General features: G+C 43.6%; 1 protein-coding gene across 4 annotated transcripts in view; it reads left to right on the top strand.

Moving 5' to 3' along the window:
- The window catches only part of LOC121584581 (far upstream element-binding protein 3), a 70,483-nt gene that overhangs the window by 27,691 nt on the left and 23,216 nt on the right, over positions 1 to 19,576 (top strand). For 3 of the 4 annotated variants that reach the window (XM_045225821.1, XM_041900543.2, XM_041900544.2), the window contains exons 8-11: positions 15,435 to 15,533; positions 15,794 to 15,898; positions 15,983 to 16,103; positions 19,021 to 19,121. In XM_045225821.1, coding sequence (XP_045081756.1) covers positions 15,435 to 15,533; positions 15,794 to 15,898; positions 15,983 to 16,103; positions 19,021 to 19,121 — 426 coding nt within the window. The remainder of the gene's footprint in view (positions 1 to 15,434; positions 15,534 to 15,793; positions 15,899 to 15,982; positions 16,104 to 19,020; positions 19,122 to 19,576) is intronic. The other variant, XM_045225822.1, reaches the window with a different exon arrangement.

Here is a 19,576-nt window from a genome sequence, read left to right as displayed (position 1 = left end):
CCCGTCTTTTCCCACCCTCCCTATCTCTAAGAGGCACTTAGACCCATCCATCCATCGACTTACTCATCATTCTCATTCATTCCCACACAACATATACCCTATGCATCCAAACACCCATTCTCTCCCACCCTCCTACACATATTCATATTCACCCTCCCTTACTCTTCCCTCATACTCCCATTCATATACACAAACACACCCATGCACATCCATAGAACAGTTATAAGATAAGATATACTTTATTAGTGCATACAGGAGGGCAATTTGCCTTCTGCTTTTTATCCAACCCCCCAGATATACACACACATCCACACAAACACACATTAGGTTGGAGAGGCTGGAGCAGAGGGCAGCCGAAGTGCAGCGGCAGATGAGCAGATTAGGGGGTTATGTTCCTTGCTCAAGGGAACATTGGCGGTAGATGGCACCTGGGACATTGATGCCTGCAACCCTCCGGTTGCCGACTCACTCCAGCAAGATTTTTCCCTCTCTTCAGCAGTGGGATTCGAACCTGCAACCCTCGGGTTGCTGGCTTGTTTTTTTAACCTTGAGGCGACCACCGCCCCACCGCTACTGCTATCGTTACTTCATAGAGGAGAATATTTTACTTGGGGAAAGTAGCGTATAGATTGTATTGGGGGGAGGGGGAAAGGATATTGTCTCCATTTACGATGAGCTGGTCTTAGGCATCACTGTATGTAGCCTAGTGCGCTCATCGCTTTTTCCTACTTCGTCCTCTTCACAGAGCAGGGGGCTCTCCTTCAACTGGAAAGGTTTATTGTAGCTTGATTAGGGCTTCATCTGCGCTTGTGAATTCCATCCTTTTCGTTCCCTTCCATACCCACAGAAAGCTTGGGTGGGTAAGGTTGGGCAAGGGTGGGAGGTAGGGACAGGCTTAGCTTGGGTGGGCAAGGTTGGGACAAGCTTTGCTTGGGTGGAGTAAAGGGGGCAGGAGAACTGGGAGGGGGAGGTGGAGAGGGATACTTTTGGCTTGGGAGAGAGGGAAGGACGGATTTAGATATACTACAATGTAATTTTCTTTATTTTTGTGATTTGCAAACCTGCAGTAAAATGAGTAAGCGTTCTGGGCAGATTAGGAGAGGCTGTCGAGTTATTATAGCTAAGATCCAATGGTGGTTATTGGTGAGAGTGGAGATGGGATTGGGACGGGGGGGCTGGGAGGGCATCAGACACTTCACTGAAGTAGGTGTGATGCTTCCACTCATCTCACTTCGGTCTCTCTGTGGACCCACTCTCTCCAAGTAGAGTCCCACCAGCCACTACACTTTAATTTAATTCACAAGGTATTACAAACTGACCACAGTACTTAAGTTGCAGTCTCTCTCCAATGTATTTATAATGACATTATCCACAGACTTTTGGTACATTAGGAGAGGAGTTGGAGCTTTAAAAGCCCTAAAAAGACACAGCGCCTCAAAGTACAAAGAAGTACTTTGCTTTATGTTTTTTGTGTGTTCTCTGTTAAATGTCTGCTCTGTCTACATGTTCACACGTTATATACAGGTAAAAGTCAGTAAATTAGAATATTTTGAAAAACTTGATTTATTTCAGTAATTGCATTCAAAAGGTGTAACTTGTACATTATATTTATTCATTGCACACAGACTGATGCATTCAAATGTTTATTTCATTTAATTTTGATGATTTGAAGTGGCAACAAATGAAAATCCAAAATTCCGTGTGTCACAAAATTAGAATATTACTTAAGGCTAATACAAAAAAGGGATTTTTTAGAAATGTTGGCCAACTGAAAAGTATGAAAATGAAAAATATGAGCATGTACAATACTCAATACTTGGTTGGAGCTCCTTTGCCTCAATTACTGCATTAATGCGGCGTGGCATGGAGTCGATGAGTTTCTGGCACTGCTCAGGTGTTATGAGAGCCCAGGTTGCTCTGATAGTGGCCTTCAACTCTTCTGCGTTGTTGGGTCTGGCATTCTGCATCTTCCTTTTCACAATACCCCACAGATTTTCTATGGGGCTAAGGTCAGGGGAGTTGGCTGGCCAATTTAGAACAGAAATACCATGGTCCGTAAACCAGGCACGGGTAGATTTTGCGCTGTGTGCAGGCGCCAAGTCCTGTTGGAACTTGAAATCTCCATCTCCATAGAGCAGGTCAGCAGCAGGAAGCATGAAGTGCTCTAAAACTTGCTGGTAGACGGCTGCGTTGACCCTGGATCTCAGGGAAACAGAGTGGACCGACACCAGCAGATGACATGGCACCCCAAACCATCACTGATGGTGGAAACTTTACACTAGACTTCAGGCAACGTGGATCCTGTGCCTCTCCTGTCTTCCTCCAGACTCTGGGACCTCGATTTCCAAAGGAAATGCAAAATTTGCTTTCGTCAGAAAACATGACTTTAGACCACTCAGCAGCAGTCCAGCTCTTTTTTTCCTTAGCCCAGGTGAGACGCTTTTGCGCTGTTTCTTGGTCAACAGTGGCTTGACACGAGGTATGCGGCAGTTGAAACCCATGTCTTTCAAGCGTCTCTTGGTGGTGGATCTTGAAGCCCTGACTCCAGCAGCTGTCCACTCCTTGTGAATCTCCCCCACATTTTTGAATGGGTTTTTTTCACAATCTTGACTAGGGCGCGGTGATCCCTATCGCTTGTACACTTTTTCTGACCACAGTTTTTCCTTCCCTTTGCCTCTCTATTAATGTGTTTGGACACAGAGCTCTGAGAACAGCCAGCCTCTTCTGCAATAACCTTTTGTGTCTTTCCCTCCTTGTGCAATGTGTCGATGGTCGCCTTTTGGACAGCTGTCAAATCTGAAGTCTTCCCCATGTTTGTGTAGGCTTCAGAACTGGACTGAGAGACCATTTAAAGCCCTTTGCAGGTGTTTTGAGTTAATCAGCTGATTAGTTTGTGGCACCAGGTGTCTTCAAAATGTAACCCTTACACAATATTCTAATTTTGTGACACACGGAATTTTGGATTTTCATTTGTTGCCACTTCAAATCATCAAAATTAAATGAAATAAACATTTGAATGCATCAGTCTGTGTGCAATGAATAATTATAATGTACAAGTTACACCTTTTGAATGCAATTACTGAAATAAATCAAGTTTTTCAAAATATTCTAATTTACTGACTTTTACCTGTATATATACAGTACCAGTCAAAAGTTTGGACACACCTACTCATTAAAGGGTTTTTCTTTATTTTTACTATTTTCTACATTACAGAATAATAGTGAAGACATCAGACTATGAAATAACACATATGGAATCATGTAGTAACCAAAAAAGTGTTAAACAAATCAAAATACATGTTATATTTGAGATTCTTCAAATAGCCACCCTTTGCCTTGATGACAGCTTTGCACACTCTTGGCATTCTCTCAACCAGCTTCACCTGGAATGCTTTTAAACAAGTCTTGGAGTTCCCACATATGCTGACCACTTGTTGGCTGCTTTTCCTTCACTCTGCGGTCCGACTCATCCCAAACCATCTGAATTGGGTTGAGGTCGGGGGATTGTGGAGGCCAGGTCATCTGATGCAGCACTCCATCACTCTCCTTCTTGGTAAAATAGCCCTTACACAGCCTGGAGGTGTGTTGGGTCATTATCCTGTTGAAAAACAAATGATAGCCCCACTAAACCCAAACCAGATGGGATGGCGTATCGCTACAGAATACTGTGGTAGCCATGCTGGTTAAGTGTGCCTTGAATTCTAAATGAATCCCAGACAGTGTCACCAGCAAAGCACCATCACACCTCCTCCACCATGCTTCACGATGTGAACCACACATGCGGAGATCATCCGTTCACCTACTCTGCGTCTCACAAAGACACGGCGGTTGGAACCAAAAATCTCACATTTGGACTCATCAGACCAAAGGATAGATTTCCACCGGTCTAATGTCCATTGCTCATGTTTCTTGGCCCAAGCAAGTCTCTTCTTCTTATTGGTGTCCTTTAGTAGTGGTTTCTTTGCAGCAATTTGACCATGAAGGCCTGATTCACGCAGTCTCCTCTGAACAGTTGATGTTGAGATGTGTCTGTTATTTGGGCTGCAATTTCTAATGAACTTATCCTCTGCAGCAGAGGTAACTCTGGGTCTTCCATTCCTGTGGCGGTCCTCATGAGAGCCAGTTTCAACATAGCGCTTGATGGTTTTTGCGACTGCACATGAAGAAACATTCAAAGTTCTTGACATTTTCCGTATTGACTGAACTTCATGTCTTAAAGTAATGATGGACTGTCGTTTCTTTTTGCTTATCTGAGCTGTTCTTGCCATAATATGGACTTGGTCTTTTACCAAATAGGGTTGTCTTCTGTATACCACCCCTACCTTGTCACAACACAACTGATTGGCTCAAATGCATTAAGAAGGAAAGAAATTTAACAAGGCTGTTAATTGAAGTGCATTCCAGGTATAATGTGTTTTTATTTGTTTAACACTTTTTTGGTTACTACATGATTCCATATGTGTTATTTCGTAGTTTTGATGTGTTCAGTATTATTCTACAATGTAGAAAATAGTAAAAATAAAGAAAAACCCTTTTGATTTAGAATGGACCATAATCATGCACCTGTCTCGGAACAGGGGCAGGGGAAAAAATACATGTCATCGATGCACTTAAATAGCGAATGGAGGACACTTTACCTGTGGTTCATTTTCATGCCAGCCAGGTAGGCTATACTCCTGTTGTAAAGATAAGCAATGTGCTTAATATTAGGAAAGTTGAGAAATAAATATAGTAGGCCTAGCCTATAGAAAGCTGATGGGATCCTCCTCTTATTAAGAGGCCATCACTCTGTTTTCTCTCGCAGTTGGATAGCCTATAGAAATATTGCGCAACATGACCTCATAGGCTCTCATGAAGTGTTTGATTAGATTTTCGATTACATTTGCATTGATGTCAGAGTGATTAGAGGGACAATAGAGTGCTAAGTTCCAGGCAGTTAGCAAGTTTGGTAGGCTTCTAATGACCATCAGCAGCATCAGAGCTTGGAGAAGGCTAATTACCGTGACTAAGCGGTCACATGGAATTTACATTTACATTTACATTTTAGTCATTTAGCAGACGCTCTTATCCAGAGCGACTTAGTTATATATATATATATATATATATATATATATATATATATATATATATATATATATATATATATATTTTTTTTTTTCATACTGTCCCCCATGGGAATCGAACCCACAACCCTGGCGTTGCAAATGCCATGCTCTATCAACTGAGCTACATCCCTGCCAGCCATTCCCTCCCCTACCCTGGACGACGCTGGCCCAATTGTGCGCCGCCCATGAGTCTCCCGGTCACGGCCGGCTGCGACAGAGACTGCCTTCTTGACTTGTGACCGCTGGTGTGGCGGTAATATGGTCACCGCAACAGCCCTAGCTACAAACTACGCTGAACAAAAATATAAAAGCAACATGCAACATTTTCAAAAATGTTACAGTTCATATATGGAAATCAGTCAATTGAAATACATTTAATAATTCCTAATCGATGGATTTCACATGACTGGGAATACAGATATGCATCTGTTGGTCACAGATATAATATAATAATAATATAATATAATATAATATAATATAATATGCCATTTAGCAGACGCTTTTATCCAAAGCGACTTACAGTCATGCGTGCATACATATTTTTATGTATGGGTGGTCCCGGGGATCGAACCCACTACCTTGGCGTTACAAGCGCCGTGCTCTACCAGCTGAGCTACAGAGGACCACAGATAACTTACAAAAAAAAGGTAGGGGCGTGGATCAGAAAACAAGTCATTATCTGGTGTGACCACCATTTGCCTCATGCAGCGCGACACATCTCCTACGCGTAGAGTTGATTGTGGCCTTTGGAGTGTTTTCCCACTCCTCTTCAATGACTGCGAAGTGGCTGGATAGTGGCGGGAACTGGAACACGCTGTCGTACACGTCAATCCAGAGCATCCCAAACAAGGTCAATGGGTGACATGTCTTGTGAGTATGCAGGCCATGGAAAAACTGGGACTTGTTTACAGATCCTTGCGACATGGGGCCATGCATTATCATGCTGAAACATGAGGGGATGGCGGCGGATGTATGACACTACAATGGGCCTCAGGATCTCGTCACGGCATCTCTGTGCATTCAATAAATTGCAATTGTGTTCGTTGTCTGTAGCTTATGCCTGGTCATACCATAACCCCACCGCCACCATGGGGCACTCTGTTCACAAAGTTGACATCATGCCACGCTATACACGCTGTCTGCCATCTACCCAAAACCGGGATTAATCTGTGAAGAGCACACTTTTCCAGCGTGCCATCGAAGGTGAGCATTTGCCCACTGAAGTCTGTTACGATGCCGAACTGCAACTGCTGGCGTGGTTACATGTGGTTTGCGGTTGTACGTTCTGCCAAATTCTCTAAAACAATGTTGGAGGTGGCTTATGGTAGAGAAATGAACATACAATTCTTTGGCAACAGTTCTGGTGGACATTCCTGCAGTCAGCATGCCAATTGCATGCGCTCTCAACTTGACATCTGTGGCATTGTGTTGTGTGACAAAACTGCACATTTTAGAGTGGCCTTTTATTGTCCCCAGAACAAGGTGCAGCTGTGTAATGATCTTGCTGTTTAATCAGCTTCTTGATATGCCTCACCTGTCAGTTGGATGGGTTATCTTGGCAAAGGAGAAATGCTCACTAACAGGGATGTAAACAAATTTGTTGCAAAACTGTGTGTTTTCTATACCTGTTCGCACCTCTCCCTGTAGGCTTTACAGACGCTCTCCACCCCTTGGCTGCAGCCGTTCTAATTTAGTGTACCCTGCCCGCACAACCCATTTGGAATTCCGGGTCTCTGGCAGCGTTTGGAACTGACAATCTGCAGTCAAGAACGCAGAGTTCATCTCAGCCTATGCTGCCCTTCAGGCCCTTGACTTTTTTGCCCTGACGGAGACATGGATCACCCCAGAGAACACTGCTACTCCAGCTGGTCTTTCTTCATCTGACTGTTTTCTCTCATAGTCCGAGAGCATCTAGTCATCGCGGTGGTGGCACAGGTCTACTAATTTCTCCTAAGTGGAGATTTTCTCTCTTCTCCCTCTCTCACCTGTCCATCTCCTCATTTGAATTCCATGCTGTCACTGTCACTTGTCCACTCAAGCTTAACATTATTGTCATCTATCGCCCACCAGGTGCCCTAGGAGAGTTCCTCAATGAGCTTGACACCTTGATAAGCTCATTTCCTGACGATAGCTCACCACTCTTCGTACTTGGCGACTTCAACCTCTCGAAGTCTGCTTCGATTCATTTCTTTCCAACTCTCTTTCCCCTCCTTGCCTCTTTTGACCTCACCCTTTCCCAATCCCCTCCATATCACAGGGCTTGAAGTCATCTTTGCTAGAGGCTGCTCGCCTAGTAATCTCACTGCAACCCCCCTCCAGGTCTCTGATCACTACTTTGTTTCCTTTTCGGTCTCCCTTTCCTCCAACCCTAACCACTCAGCCCCTACCCAGATGGTCATGCGCCGTCACAGTCTTTGCTCTCTCTCTCCCACTACTCTCTCCTCTTCTATCCTATCATTTCTCCCTTCTGCTAAATCCTTCTCCCTTCTCCCTCCTGTCTCCTGATTCTGCCTCTTCGACCCTACTCCCCTCCCTTTCCGCATCCTATGACTCGCACTGTCCCCTTCCCTCCCGGCCGGCCGGCTCGGCCCTCCCCTCCCCTCCCCTCCCCTCCTGCTCCGTGGCTGAGTGACTCAATGCGAGCTTACAGAACAGGGCTGCGGGCAGCTGAGCTAAAATGGAGGAAATCTAAACTTCCGAAGGACCTTTCATCCTTTCACTTCATCCTCTCTACTTTCTCTTCCTCTGTATCCGCTGTGAAAGCCACCTTCTACCACTCTAAATGTCAAGCTTACCCTAGGAAACTATTTTCCACCTTCTCCTCCCTCCTTACTCCTCCACCCCCTCCCTCTTTGGGGACGACTTTTTCAACCACTTTGAAAAAAAGCTTGACTCATTCACTCAGCCTCTTCTGTCTTTACACCAAGTCACTCGGCTCCGTCATATCCTCACATGGTCTCTCCTATCATTGCTATGCGGATGACACTCAACTAGTTTTCTCCTTCCCCCCTTTCTGACGCCCAGGTGGCAACACGCATCTCTGCGTGCCTGGCAGATATCTCAACTTGGATGTCGGCCACCTCAAGCGCAACCTCGACAAGACTGAACTGCTCTTCCTCCCGGGGAAGGCCTGCCCGCTCAAAGACCTCTCCATCACGGTTGACAACTCCACAGTGTCACCCTCCCAGAGTACAAAGAACCTTGGCATGACCCTGGACAACACCCTGTCGTTCTCTGCTAACATCAAAACAGTGACCCGCTCCTGCAGGTTCATGCTCTACAACATTAGTAGAGTACGACCCTACCTCACACAGGAAGCGGCGCAGGTCCAAATAAAATATCATAAAATAACATTTTATTTGTCGCATGCTCCGAATACAACAGGTGAAATGCTTACAGTGAAATGCTTACAAGCCCTTAACCAATAATGCAGTATTAAGAAAGAATACCTAAAAAAAATAAGAAATAAAAGTAACAAATAATTAAAGAGCAGCAGTAAAATAACAATAGCGAGGCTATATACAGAGGGTACCGGTACCGAGTCAATGTGCGGGGGCACAGGTTAGTCAAGGTAATTGAGGTAATATATACATGTAGATAGAGTTATTAAAGTGACTATACATAGATAATAATCTTTTCAGTCTCCTTAGGGGGAATAGGTTTTGTCGTGCCCTCTTCACGGCTGTCTTGGTGTGTTTGGACCATGTTAGTTTGTTGGTGATGTGGACACCAAGGAACTTGAAGCTCTAAACCTGCTCCACTACAGCCCCGTCGATGAGAATGGGGGCGTGCTCGGTCCTTTGTCTTGATCACGTTGAGGGAGAGGTTGCTGTCCTGGCACCACACGGCCAGGTCTCTGACCTCCTCCCAATAGGCTGTCTCGTCGTTGTTGGTGATCAGGCCTACCACTGTTGTGTCATCGGCAAACTTAATGATGGTGTTGGAGTCGTGCCTGGCCATGCAGTCATGAGTGAACAGGGAGTACAGGAGGGGACTGAGCACGCACCACTGATGGGCCCCCGTGTTGAGGATCAGCGTGGCGGATGTATTGTTACCTACCCTTACCACCTGGTGGCGGCCCGTCAGGAAGTCCAGGATCCAGTTGCAGAGGGAGGTGTTTAGTCCCAGGGTCCTTAGCTTAGTGATCAGTTTTGAGGGCACTATGGTGTTGAACACTGAGTTTAAGTCAATGAATAGCATTCTCACATAGGTGTTCCTTTTGTCCAGGTGTGAAAGGGCAGTGTGGAGCGCAATAGAGATTGCATCATCTGTGGATCTGTTGGGGTGGTATGCAAATTGGAGTTGGTCTAGGGTTTCTGGGATAATGGTGTTGATGTGAGCCATGACCAGCCTTTCAAAGCACTTCATGGCTACAGTCGTGAGTGCTACGGGTCAGTAGTAATTTAGGCAGTTTACCTTAGTGTTCTTGGGCACAGGGACTATGGTGGTCTGCTTGAAACATGTTGGTATTACAAACTCAGACAGGGAGAGGTTGAAAATGTAATTGAAGACACTTGCCAGTTGGTCAGCGCATGCTCGGAGTACACGTCCTAGTAATCCGTCTGGCCCTGCGGCCTTGTGATTGTTGACCTGTTTAAAGGTCTTACTCACGTCGGCTACGAAGAGCGTGATCACACAGTCGTCTTGAACAGCTGATGCTCTCATGCATGTTTCAGTGTTACTTGCCTCGAAGCGAGCATAGAAGTCATTTAGCTTGTCTGGTAGGCTCATGTTACTGGGCAGCTCACGGCTGTGCTTTGTAGTCTGTAATAGTTTGCAAGCCCTGCCACATCCGACGAGCGTCGGAGCCGGTGTAGAACGATTCGATCTTAGTCCTGTATTAACGCTTTGCCTGTTTGATGGTTTGTCGGAGGGCTTAGCGGGATTTCTTATAAGCTTCCGGGTTAGAGTCCCGCTCTTTGAAAGCAGCTGCTCTACCCTTTAGCTCAGTGCGGATGTTGCCTGTAATCCATGGCTTTTGGTTGGGGTATGTACGTACAGTCACTGTGGGGACGACGTCATCGATGCACTTATTGATGAAGCCAGTGACTGATGTGGTGTACTCCTCAATGCCATCGGAAGAATCCCGTAACATATTCCAGTCTGTGCTAGCAAAACAGTCCTGTAGCTTAGCATCTGCTTCATCTGACCATTTTTTTATTGACCGAGTCACTGGTGCTTCCTGCTTTAGTTTTTGCTTGAAAGCAGGAATCAGGAGGATAGAATTATGGTGAGATTTGCCAAATGGAGGGCAAGGGAGAGCTTTGTAAGCGTTTCTGTGTGTGGAGTAAAGGTGGTCTAGAGTTTTTTTCCCTCTGGTTGCACATTTAACATGCTGGTAGAAATTAAATAAAACTGATTTAAGTTTCCCTGCATTAAAGTCCCCGGCTACTAGGAGCGCCGCCTCTGGATGAGCGTTTTCCTGTTGGCTTATGGCCGTATACAGCTCATTGAGTGCGGTCTTAGTGCCAGCATCAGTTTGTGGTGGTAAATGGACAGCTACGAAAAATATAAATGAAAACTCTCTTGGTAGATAGTGTGGTCTACAGCTTATCATGAGATACTCTACCTCAGGCTTGCAAAACCTCGAGACTTCCTTAGATATCATGCACCAGCTGTTGTTTACAAAAATACATAGACCGACTCCCCTTGTCTTAGCAGAGGCTGCTGTTCTATCCAGGCACTTGTCCTCTCCCGTCTGGACTACTGCAACTCGCTGTTTGCTGGTCTCCCCGCTTGTGTCATCCAACCCCTGCAACTTATCCAGAACGCTGCAGCCCGCCTGGTTTTCAACTTTGCCAAGTTCTCTCATGTCACCCCACTCCTCCGCACACTCCACTGGCTTCCAGTCGAAGCTTGCATCCACTACAAGACCATGGTGCTTAACTACGGAAGAGCAGGAGGAACTGCCCCTCCCTACCTTCATGCTATGCTCAAACCCTGTACCCCAACCCGAGCACTCCGTTCTGCCACTTCAGGTCTCTTGGCCCTCCCAACCGTACGGGAGGGCAGCTCCCGCTCAGCCCAGTCCAAGCTCTTCTCTGTCCTGGCACCCCAATGGTGGAACCAGCTTCCCCCTGAAGCTAGGACAGCAGAGTCCCTGTCCATCTTCCGAAAACATCTGAAACCTTATCTCTGCAAACAGTATCTTAAATAATGCTCCTCCTCACCTCGTTATTGAGAAAAAATGTACTTTCTTCGCCTGTGATATGTGGTTGTCCCACCTAGCTATCTTAAGATGAGTGTACTAACTGTAAGTCTCTCTGGATAAGAGCATCTGCAAAATGACTAAAATGTTTGGGATACATTATTTTTATTTTTTAAAAACATTTTTCTTATTATTTTCTTATACCTTTTTTTACTTGTGACATAGTTAAATGCACTAAAGAGGAACAATGGGTACATATTGAAGATGCGTGTGCTCATCCCCAGAATATTTTTACGTGTCTATTTTCAAAGGATAAAGCTAAGAACATTAACAACTTCATAGTGGTCCCCTGTAGCTGTAGCTCAGTTGGTAGAGCATGGCTCTTGCAACACCAGGGTTGTGGTTTCGTTTCCCACGGGGGGCCAGTATGAAAATGTATGCACTCACTAACTGTAAGTCGCTCTGGATAAGAGCGTCTGCTAAATGACTAAAATGTAAAATGCTATAACAATATGGAAGAAAATGAAACGTATTCTACAAGAACCAATGTCACTTCCTAAAAACACAGCCATTTTTCAGAGATCACCGATAATTTTCAAAAATAATAATTCAAATGGAAAACTAAAAGCATAGACTTGGTAACAGGAAATAAATGTATTACCATGACAGAATTAAAAAGTAATTTTGGACTGACCACAATTTCTAATATTACATGCAACTTAAAAGTTACATATCACAAAATGTATATTTGAAATCTTTTGGACATCAGAGCAACCTTGAGGGAATCTTATTCAAGTCAGAAAAGGATGTTCATATGATAGGGAAGATGTACAAAACCTTGCAGAAAGCATATCCAACTTAAACCAAGACTTAAAAAGAACTGATGTTAGCACAAGATGGAGGGAGTGTTGGAGCATAACTAACAAAATTACAGTTTAAATTACAATTACGCTTAATCCAGTATATACTAATGTATAGAGACAAAATTCACATTATACAGCACAACGGCAGAGTGTCTTAAGTGTAAAACTAATAATGACTCAATATTCCATGCTTTCTGGGAATGCTATAAAGTCCAGAAGTTGTGGGCGGAACTAGAAAGTTATTTCCATCACAGAATTCAAAAGCAATTTTGGACTGACCAATGTAGACATTTTCCAATACATGCAACTTAAACTTTTTATATCACAACATTTCCACCTGAAATCGTTTGGACATCAGAGCAATGTTGAGGGAATCCTATTTGACTCAGAAAAGGATACCCATATGATAGGTAAGATATTCAAAACCTTGCAGAAAGCCTATCCAACTGACAATCTCTTAGAAAAAAATATAAACTATTGGAATCGACTTAAAATGAACTGATATAGGCACAAGATTGAGGGAGTGTTGGAACATAACTAGCGGAATTAGTTAATGAAAATGTATGCTTAACCCAGTATAAACTAATATAGTATAGAATTTATTATACAAGAGACAAAATTCACAAATTCTACAGCACAATGGCAGTGTCATGTCTTAAGTGTAAAACTAATAAGGTCTCAATAATTCATGCCTTCTGGGAGTGCTATAAAGTCCAGAAGTTATGGGCAGAGTTAGAAAGTTGGCTGTCAGAAGTTTTACAATGTAAGTTTACTTTTAATCCGTCTATCAGCATATTTCAAGATATGGCATATGGGGGTGCGGTGAGATACCCAATGGGGTAGACCATACTTTTCTTGTCAACTTTTCTGTAATTAAAAACAGGAAATCAAATTATCCTCCAGTGGATGAATGTATGTGTGTGCTACGGAGATAAATAGAACAGTTCAGTTTAAGGCCATATGGCATAGAGTGCTACAAGCAATGGAATGTTCTAGGGGATGAAGTATGAGTGTGGTTGTGAGACATACCTCGACTAACCTGTACCCCCGCACATTGACTCGGTACCGGTACCCCCTGTATATACAGTGGGGGAAAAAAGTATTTAGTCAGCCACCAATTGTGCAAGTTCTCCCACTTAAAAAGATGAGAGAGGCCTGTAATTTTCATCATAGGTACACGTCAACTATGACAGACAAATTGAGAAAAAAAAATCCAGAAAATCACATTGTAGGATTTTTAATGAATTTATTTGCAAATTATGGTGGAAAATAAGTATTTGGTCACCTACAAACAAGCAAGATGTCTGGCTCTCACAGACCTGTAACTTCTTCTTTAAGAGGCTCCTCTGTCCTCCACTCGTTACCTGTATTAATGGCACCTGTTTGAACTTGTTATCAGTATAAAAGACACCTGTCCACAACCTCAAACAGTCACACTCCAAACTCCACTATGGCCAAGACCAAAGAGCTGTCAAAGGACACCAGAAACAAAATTGTAGACCTGCACCAGGCTGGGAAGACTGAATCTGCAATAGGTAAGCAGCTTGGTTTGAAGAAATGAACCGTGGGAGCAATTATTAGGAAATGGAAGACATACAAGACCACTGATAATCTCCCTTGATCTGGGGCTCCACGCAAGATCTCACCCCGTGGGGTCAAAATGATCACAAGAACGGTGAGCAAAAATCCCAGAACCACACGGGGGGACCTAGTGAATGACCTGCAGAGAGCTGGGACCAAAGTAACAAAGCCTACCATCAGTAACACACTACGCCGCCAGGGACTCAAATCCTGCAGTGCCAGACGTGTCCCCCTGCTTAAGCCAGTACATGTCCAGGCCCGTCTGAAGTTTGCTAGAGTGCATTTGGATGATCCAGAAGAGGATTGGGAGAATGTCATATGGTCAGATGAAACCAAAATATAACTTTTTGGTAAAAACTCAACTCGTCGTGTTTGGAGGACAAAAAATGCTGAGTTGCATCCAAAGAACACCATACCTACTGTGAAGCATGGGGGTGGAAACATCATGCTTTGGGGCTGTTTTTCTGCAAAGGGACCAGGACGACTGATCCGTGTGAAGGAAAGAATGAATGGGGCCATGTATCGTGAGATTTTGAGTGAAAACCTCCTTCCATCAGCAAGGGCATTGAAGATGAAACGTGGCTGGGTCTTTCAGCATGACAATGATCCCAAACACACCGCCCGGGCAACGAAGGAGTGGCTTCGTAAGAAGCATTTCAAGGTCCTGGAGTGGCCTAGCCAGTCTCCAGATCTCAACCCCATAGAAAATCTTTGGAGGGAGTTGAAAGTCCGTGTTGCCCAGCGACAGCCCCAAAACATCACTGCTCTAGAGGAGATCTGCATGGAGGAATGGGCCAAAATACCAGCAACAGTGTGTGAAAACCTTGTGAAGACTTACAGAAAACGTTTGACCTGTGTCATTGCCAACAAAGGGTATATAACAAATTATTGAGAAACTTTTGTTATTGACCAAATACTTATTTTCCACCATAATTTGCAAATAAATTCATTAAAAATCCTACAATGTGATTTTCTGGATTTTTTTCTTCTCATTTTGTCTGTCATAGTTGATGTGTACCTATGATGAAAATTACAGGCCTCATCTTTTTAAGTGGGAGAACTTGCACAATTGGTGGCTGACTAAATACTTTTTTCCCCACTGTAGTATTAACATGGACCATCAAGCTATTCAATTTTCTATGTTAGGATACTTGGGGTATCAGAAATAAATGTGTAAAAATGATTTGATGTTTGTTTTGAAGCTGGGCTTTTTGGCATTATCTCATTAAAAGTGATAAATAACACAAAGCTATATCAAATCAGGTAATGCTACATTTCTGTCTGAAGGAAGTATGCTTTGAAATGATTAAAATGCGTCAGAAGGTTTTTGGAAAGTTTAGGAAAACATCAGGGATCAAACAATCTTTGTGTATGATGTGATGTTCTTTGGAGAATCAATAGATTTTCCCCAGTCATTCTGTGCGGATTTGTGACACTCCCTTCTAACGAGCCCTGCGCGGCTTGTGAGTGTCATAGAGGGAAATGGAAGACATGGACGTGAAAGTCTTAAGCTTTCAGGAATGGGGTCATAATAGATAATAGCTCCAAATGTTCAAAAGCTAGAGACAATTTCAAGATTCCACACTGAAACGGCTCTGTTTGTCCCAGGATGGTTACGCGTGTAACCACAGTTCTATGAACTAAGCGATGCGTTCAGCTAACTGAGAGGAAAACGACTTGCACAACACATTCACATTAATTCACTGTGTGTGTGTGTGTGTGTGTGATGTTTCTTAGGAGAGAATAGGAGTGAAGATGATGATGATCCAGGACGGCCCCATGCCCACTGGGGTGGACAAACCCCTGAGAATCACTGGGGATCCCTACAAGGTCCAGGTGAGTGAAGAGTGTGGCTTCGGTCGACAGCCACAGTGCACACAGACACACACACCTTCAACAATAATTATTTGCAGAAATCCTACATTCCAGTGGGTCTTTCTGTTGACGATTATTTAGACTTTCTGATTAGTGATACAGATCATTTTGCACATTGAAAAAACGCATTAGGTGGTTACTCTTCATAGGTCCCGTTATGGCATCTCAGTCACTCTGGGATGTACCGTCATGTGAATCCCTTTTTCTTCTCCCCTTCACAGCAAGCGCGGGAGTTGGTGATCGAGATCATCCGCGACAAAGACCAGGGAGACTTCCACAGTGGCCGCAACGACTTTGCGTCAAGATTGGGTGGAAGTACTTTGGATGTAAGAATACAATGTGCAGGACGTCCAGTGAATGTCACAACCCATTTTGAACACACCCTTAATGTTTGAGCTCACATGCTTCAGGCCAATCCCTCCCTTCAGGTGGCTGTGCCCAGGTTTGCAGTGGGGATCGTCATCGGCAGGAGTGGCGAGATGATCAAGAAGATTCAGGGTGATTCCGGAGTGAGGATCCAATTCAAACCAGGTGTGTGTGTTTCTTTTAACGTATGTCAGATGTGTCATATGGACGAGGGTTTCTTTTCTCTGTAGAGTTGGAATTATATTGGGGGAATGCAATATGCCCTGTCTCTTATCGTACCATAAGTATATACAGTTGAAGTCGGAAGTTTACATACGCCTTAGCCAAATACATTTAAACTCAGTTTTTCACAATTCCTGACATTTAATACTAGTAAGAATTCCCTGTCTTAGGTCAGTTATGATCACCACTTTATTTGAAGAATGTGAAATGTCAGAATAATAGTATAGAGAATTATTTATTTCAGCTTTTATTTCTTTCATTACATTCCCAGTGGGTCAGAAGTTTACATACACTCAATTAGTATTTGGTAGCATTGCCTTTAAATTGTTTAACTTGGGTCAAACGTTTCGGGTAGCCTTCCACAAGCTTCCCACAATAAGTTGGGTGAATTTTGGCCCATTCCTCCTGACAGAGCTGGTGTAACTGAGTCAGGTTTGTAGGCCTCCTTTTTCAGTTCTGCCCACAAGTTTTCTATAGGATTGAGGTGATGGCCACTCCAATACCTTGACTTTGTTGTCCTTAAGCCATTTTGCCACAACTTTGGAAGTATGCATGGGGTCATTGTCCATTTCGAAGACTCATTTGCGACCAAGCTTTAACTTCCTGACTGATGTCTTGAGATGTTGCTTCAATATATCCACATAATTTTCCTTCCTCATGATGCCATCTATTTTGTGAAGTGCACCAGTCCCTCCTGCAGCAAAGCACCCCCACAGCATGATGCAGCCACCCCCGTCCTTCACAGTTGGGATGGTGTTCTTCAGCTTGCAAGCCTTACCCTTTTTCCTCCAAACATAACGATGGTCATAATGGCCAAACAGTTCTATTTTTGTTTCATCAGACCAGAGGACATTTCTCCAAAAAGTACGATCTTTGTCCCCATGTGCAGTTGCATACCGTGGTCTGGCTTTTTTATGGCGGTTTTGGAGCAGTGGCTTCTTCCTTGCTGAGCGGCCTTTCAGGTTATGTCGATATAGGACTTGTTTTACTGTGGATATAGGTACTTTTGTACCTGTTTCCTCCAGCATCTTCACAAGGTCCTTTGCTGTTGTTCTGAGATTAATCTGCTCCCAATGATGAACCAGACTTGTGGATGTCTACAATTCTTTTTCTTAGGTCTTGGCTGATTTCTTTTGATTTTCCCATGATGTCAAGCAAAGAGGCACAGAGTTTGAAGGTATGCCTTGAAATACATCCACAGGTACACCTCCAATTGACTCAAATGATGTCAATTAGCCTATCAGAAGCTTCTAAAGCAATGACATAATTTTCTGGAATTTTCCAAGCTGTTTAAAGGCACAGTCAACTTAGTGTATGTAAACTTCTGACCCTCTGGAATTGTGATACAGTGAATTATAAGTGAAATAATCTGTCTGTAAAAAATGGTTGGAAAAATTACTTGTGTCATGCACAAAGTAGATGTCCTAACCGACTTGCTAAAACTATAGTTTGTTAACAATACATTTGTGTAGTGGTTGAAAAACAAGTTTTAATGACTCCAACCTAAGTGTATGCAAACTTCTGACTTCAACTGTATGTGACCGACTGGCTCAAATCGGTCTGATGTAGCAGAATTTGAAATTCTGTTTTTTACATTGGATAAAAGTAGAGACTCAGAGCTACAAAATGGTATATCATACACTACGTTTGAGTAACAATGGGAAAGTAAATTTTCTTTGAAAGTTGATAAACTTGTAAACTCACCTTTGAGAAAATGGCCTTTGAATCTTTTGGTACTACTACTGGAGAGCCCTTCTTTGTGTACACCCATTCAGCATTGTTCACACCCTCTTAAGCTTTAGCCCCACCCATGTCTTTATGGGTTGATCCTAGCGTTCTGTACTAACAACAGTCAAGCACTCAAGCTAACTTGCTCACTGAACATTACTCGCCCAAGCAGAGCTGGTTAGGCTGTTATGTTATCCAGAGCGTTGGTGACTGCAAATGGCTCTGAGATACGAATAATAAGGTCATACACGTAACGTTAGCTAGCGAGCCAGCCAGCTAACGTTAGCTAACTAGCTAGGTAAACAATGAATCATAATCACAACTCATGACGTTACTACCTTGCATGAATCTGCAGGTAGCTAACCAACCAGGTTCAATGTTAGCTAGCTAACATTAGGCTGTAGCTAGCCAAGCAAATGGCTCTTTCTGTCAAAATTAGAAACGTATAATATCTGAAAATGTAGCTAGCTAGACTATCTTACCCGTATACATCATTCATGGATGGACGCGTCTCCTGTCGGATGCCATGGTTGCCCTTAGTTTGAAGATGTAATCCGGAGACGTGTTTTCTCCATCTCTTTAGCTATCATACTCGATTTCTACTGATTTCAAAACTTGGTCCTCCAGAAAGTGGAGAGCAACACTTATGCAGTTTTAATACACGATACATAAAAAACAAAAAAACATGTTAGACAGGATTACCTAAACATACTGACCAGCTCAAATAGACAGAAGCGTGCTATATGGCAGACCAATCCAAACTCATCTCTCAGCATGTCCAGCCTACTCATTATCTAAGCCAATCATGGCTAGCGGGAAGGTTGCTGTCTTTTTCTTTGGCTAAACCAACTAAGCTCGTAATTTAACAATTGTATTTGTATTTCCAGATGGAATACAAGTTTGTTATTAAGGAACATGAAAGTTCACATGTTCGAGAAGGCATTTCTGCCAAAAAGCGCATTTAAAACGGCTCTCCTGTGAAGTAGTGACCCGCGACATAAGCCTAGTTTCCTGGAATGGGTCACATATGTGCTTCTGTGTGTTGGTGTATGGCTGTATCTGCTGTCAGTCACCACTGTTAGCTTAGTGTTGACTTGCCTTCCCTGACCCTGCTCCCTCCTCCCACCACCAGATGATGGCATCAGCCCAGAGCGCATCGCCCAAGTGATGGGACAACCAGACAGATGTCAGCACGCTGTCCATCTCATCAACGAGCTCATCCAAACAGCCCAGGTACACAAACACACACACAGAGACAGAAATAACGAATACCTCCCAAGTAAACACTCAGAGCAAGGAACACACACACACTGCACAGAACACACACATTCCACACAAGTAGCGTGCACACACAAACGCATCACAGCTAGCAAACACACACACTCGGTACAGAACACAAACCTCATGTGCCAAGCAAGCACACGTACCACTTGTGATACTTATTTCCCAGTCAATTTATTTCCCACCAAGCTGCCTCTTGACCAATGGTTGCGTCCCAATGGCACCCTATTTCCCACATAGTGCACTATGTAGGGAATAGGATGCCATTTGGGACTCGGCCTATGGCGCTGGAGTCTCCCGGCGTGTATTGCTTAGATCTGCAAATAAAAACTGCAACTCCTAGTAAAAGACAGTTTACAGATACAGTACCAGTCAAAAGTTTGGACACACCTACTCATTCTATGGTT

Source organism: Coregonus clupeaformis, chromosome 16 (assembly GCF_020615455.1).
Source record: "Coregonus clupeaformis isolate EN_2021a chromosome 16, ASM2061545v1, whole genome shotgun sequence".
Lineage (NCBI taxonomy): Eukaryota > Metazoa > Chordata > Actinopteri > Salmoniformes > Salmonidae > Coregonus > Coregonus clupeaformis.
Note: the sequence above shows the minus strand (reverse complement) of the source record. Positions and strands in the feature narration are given on the sequence as shown.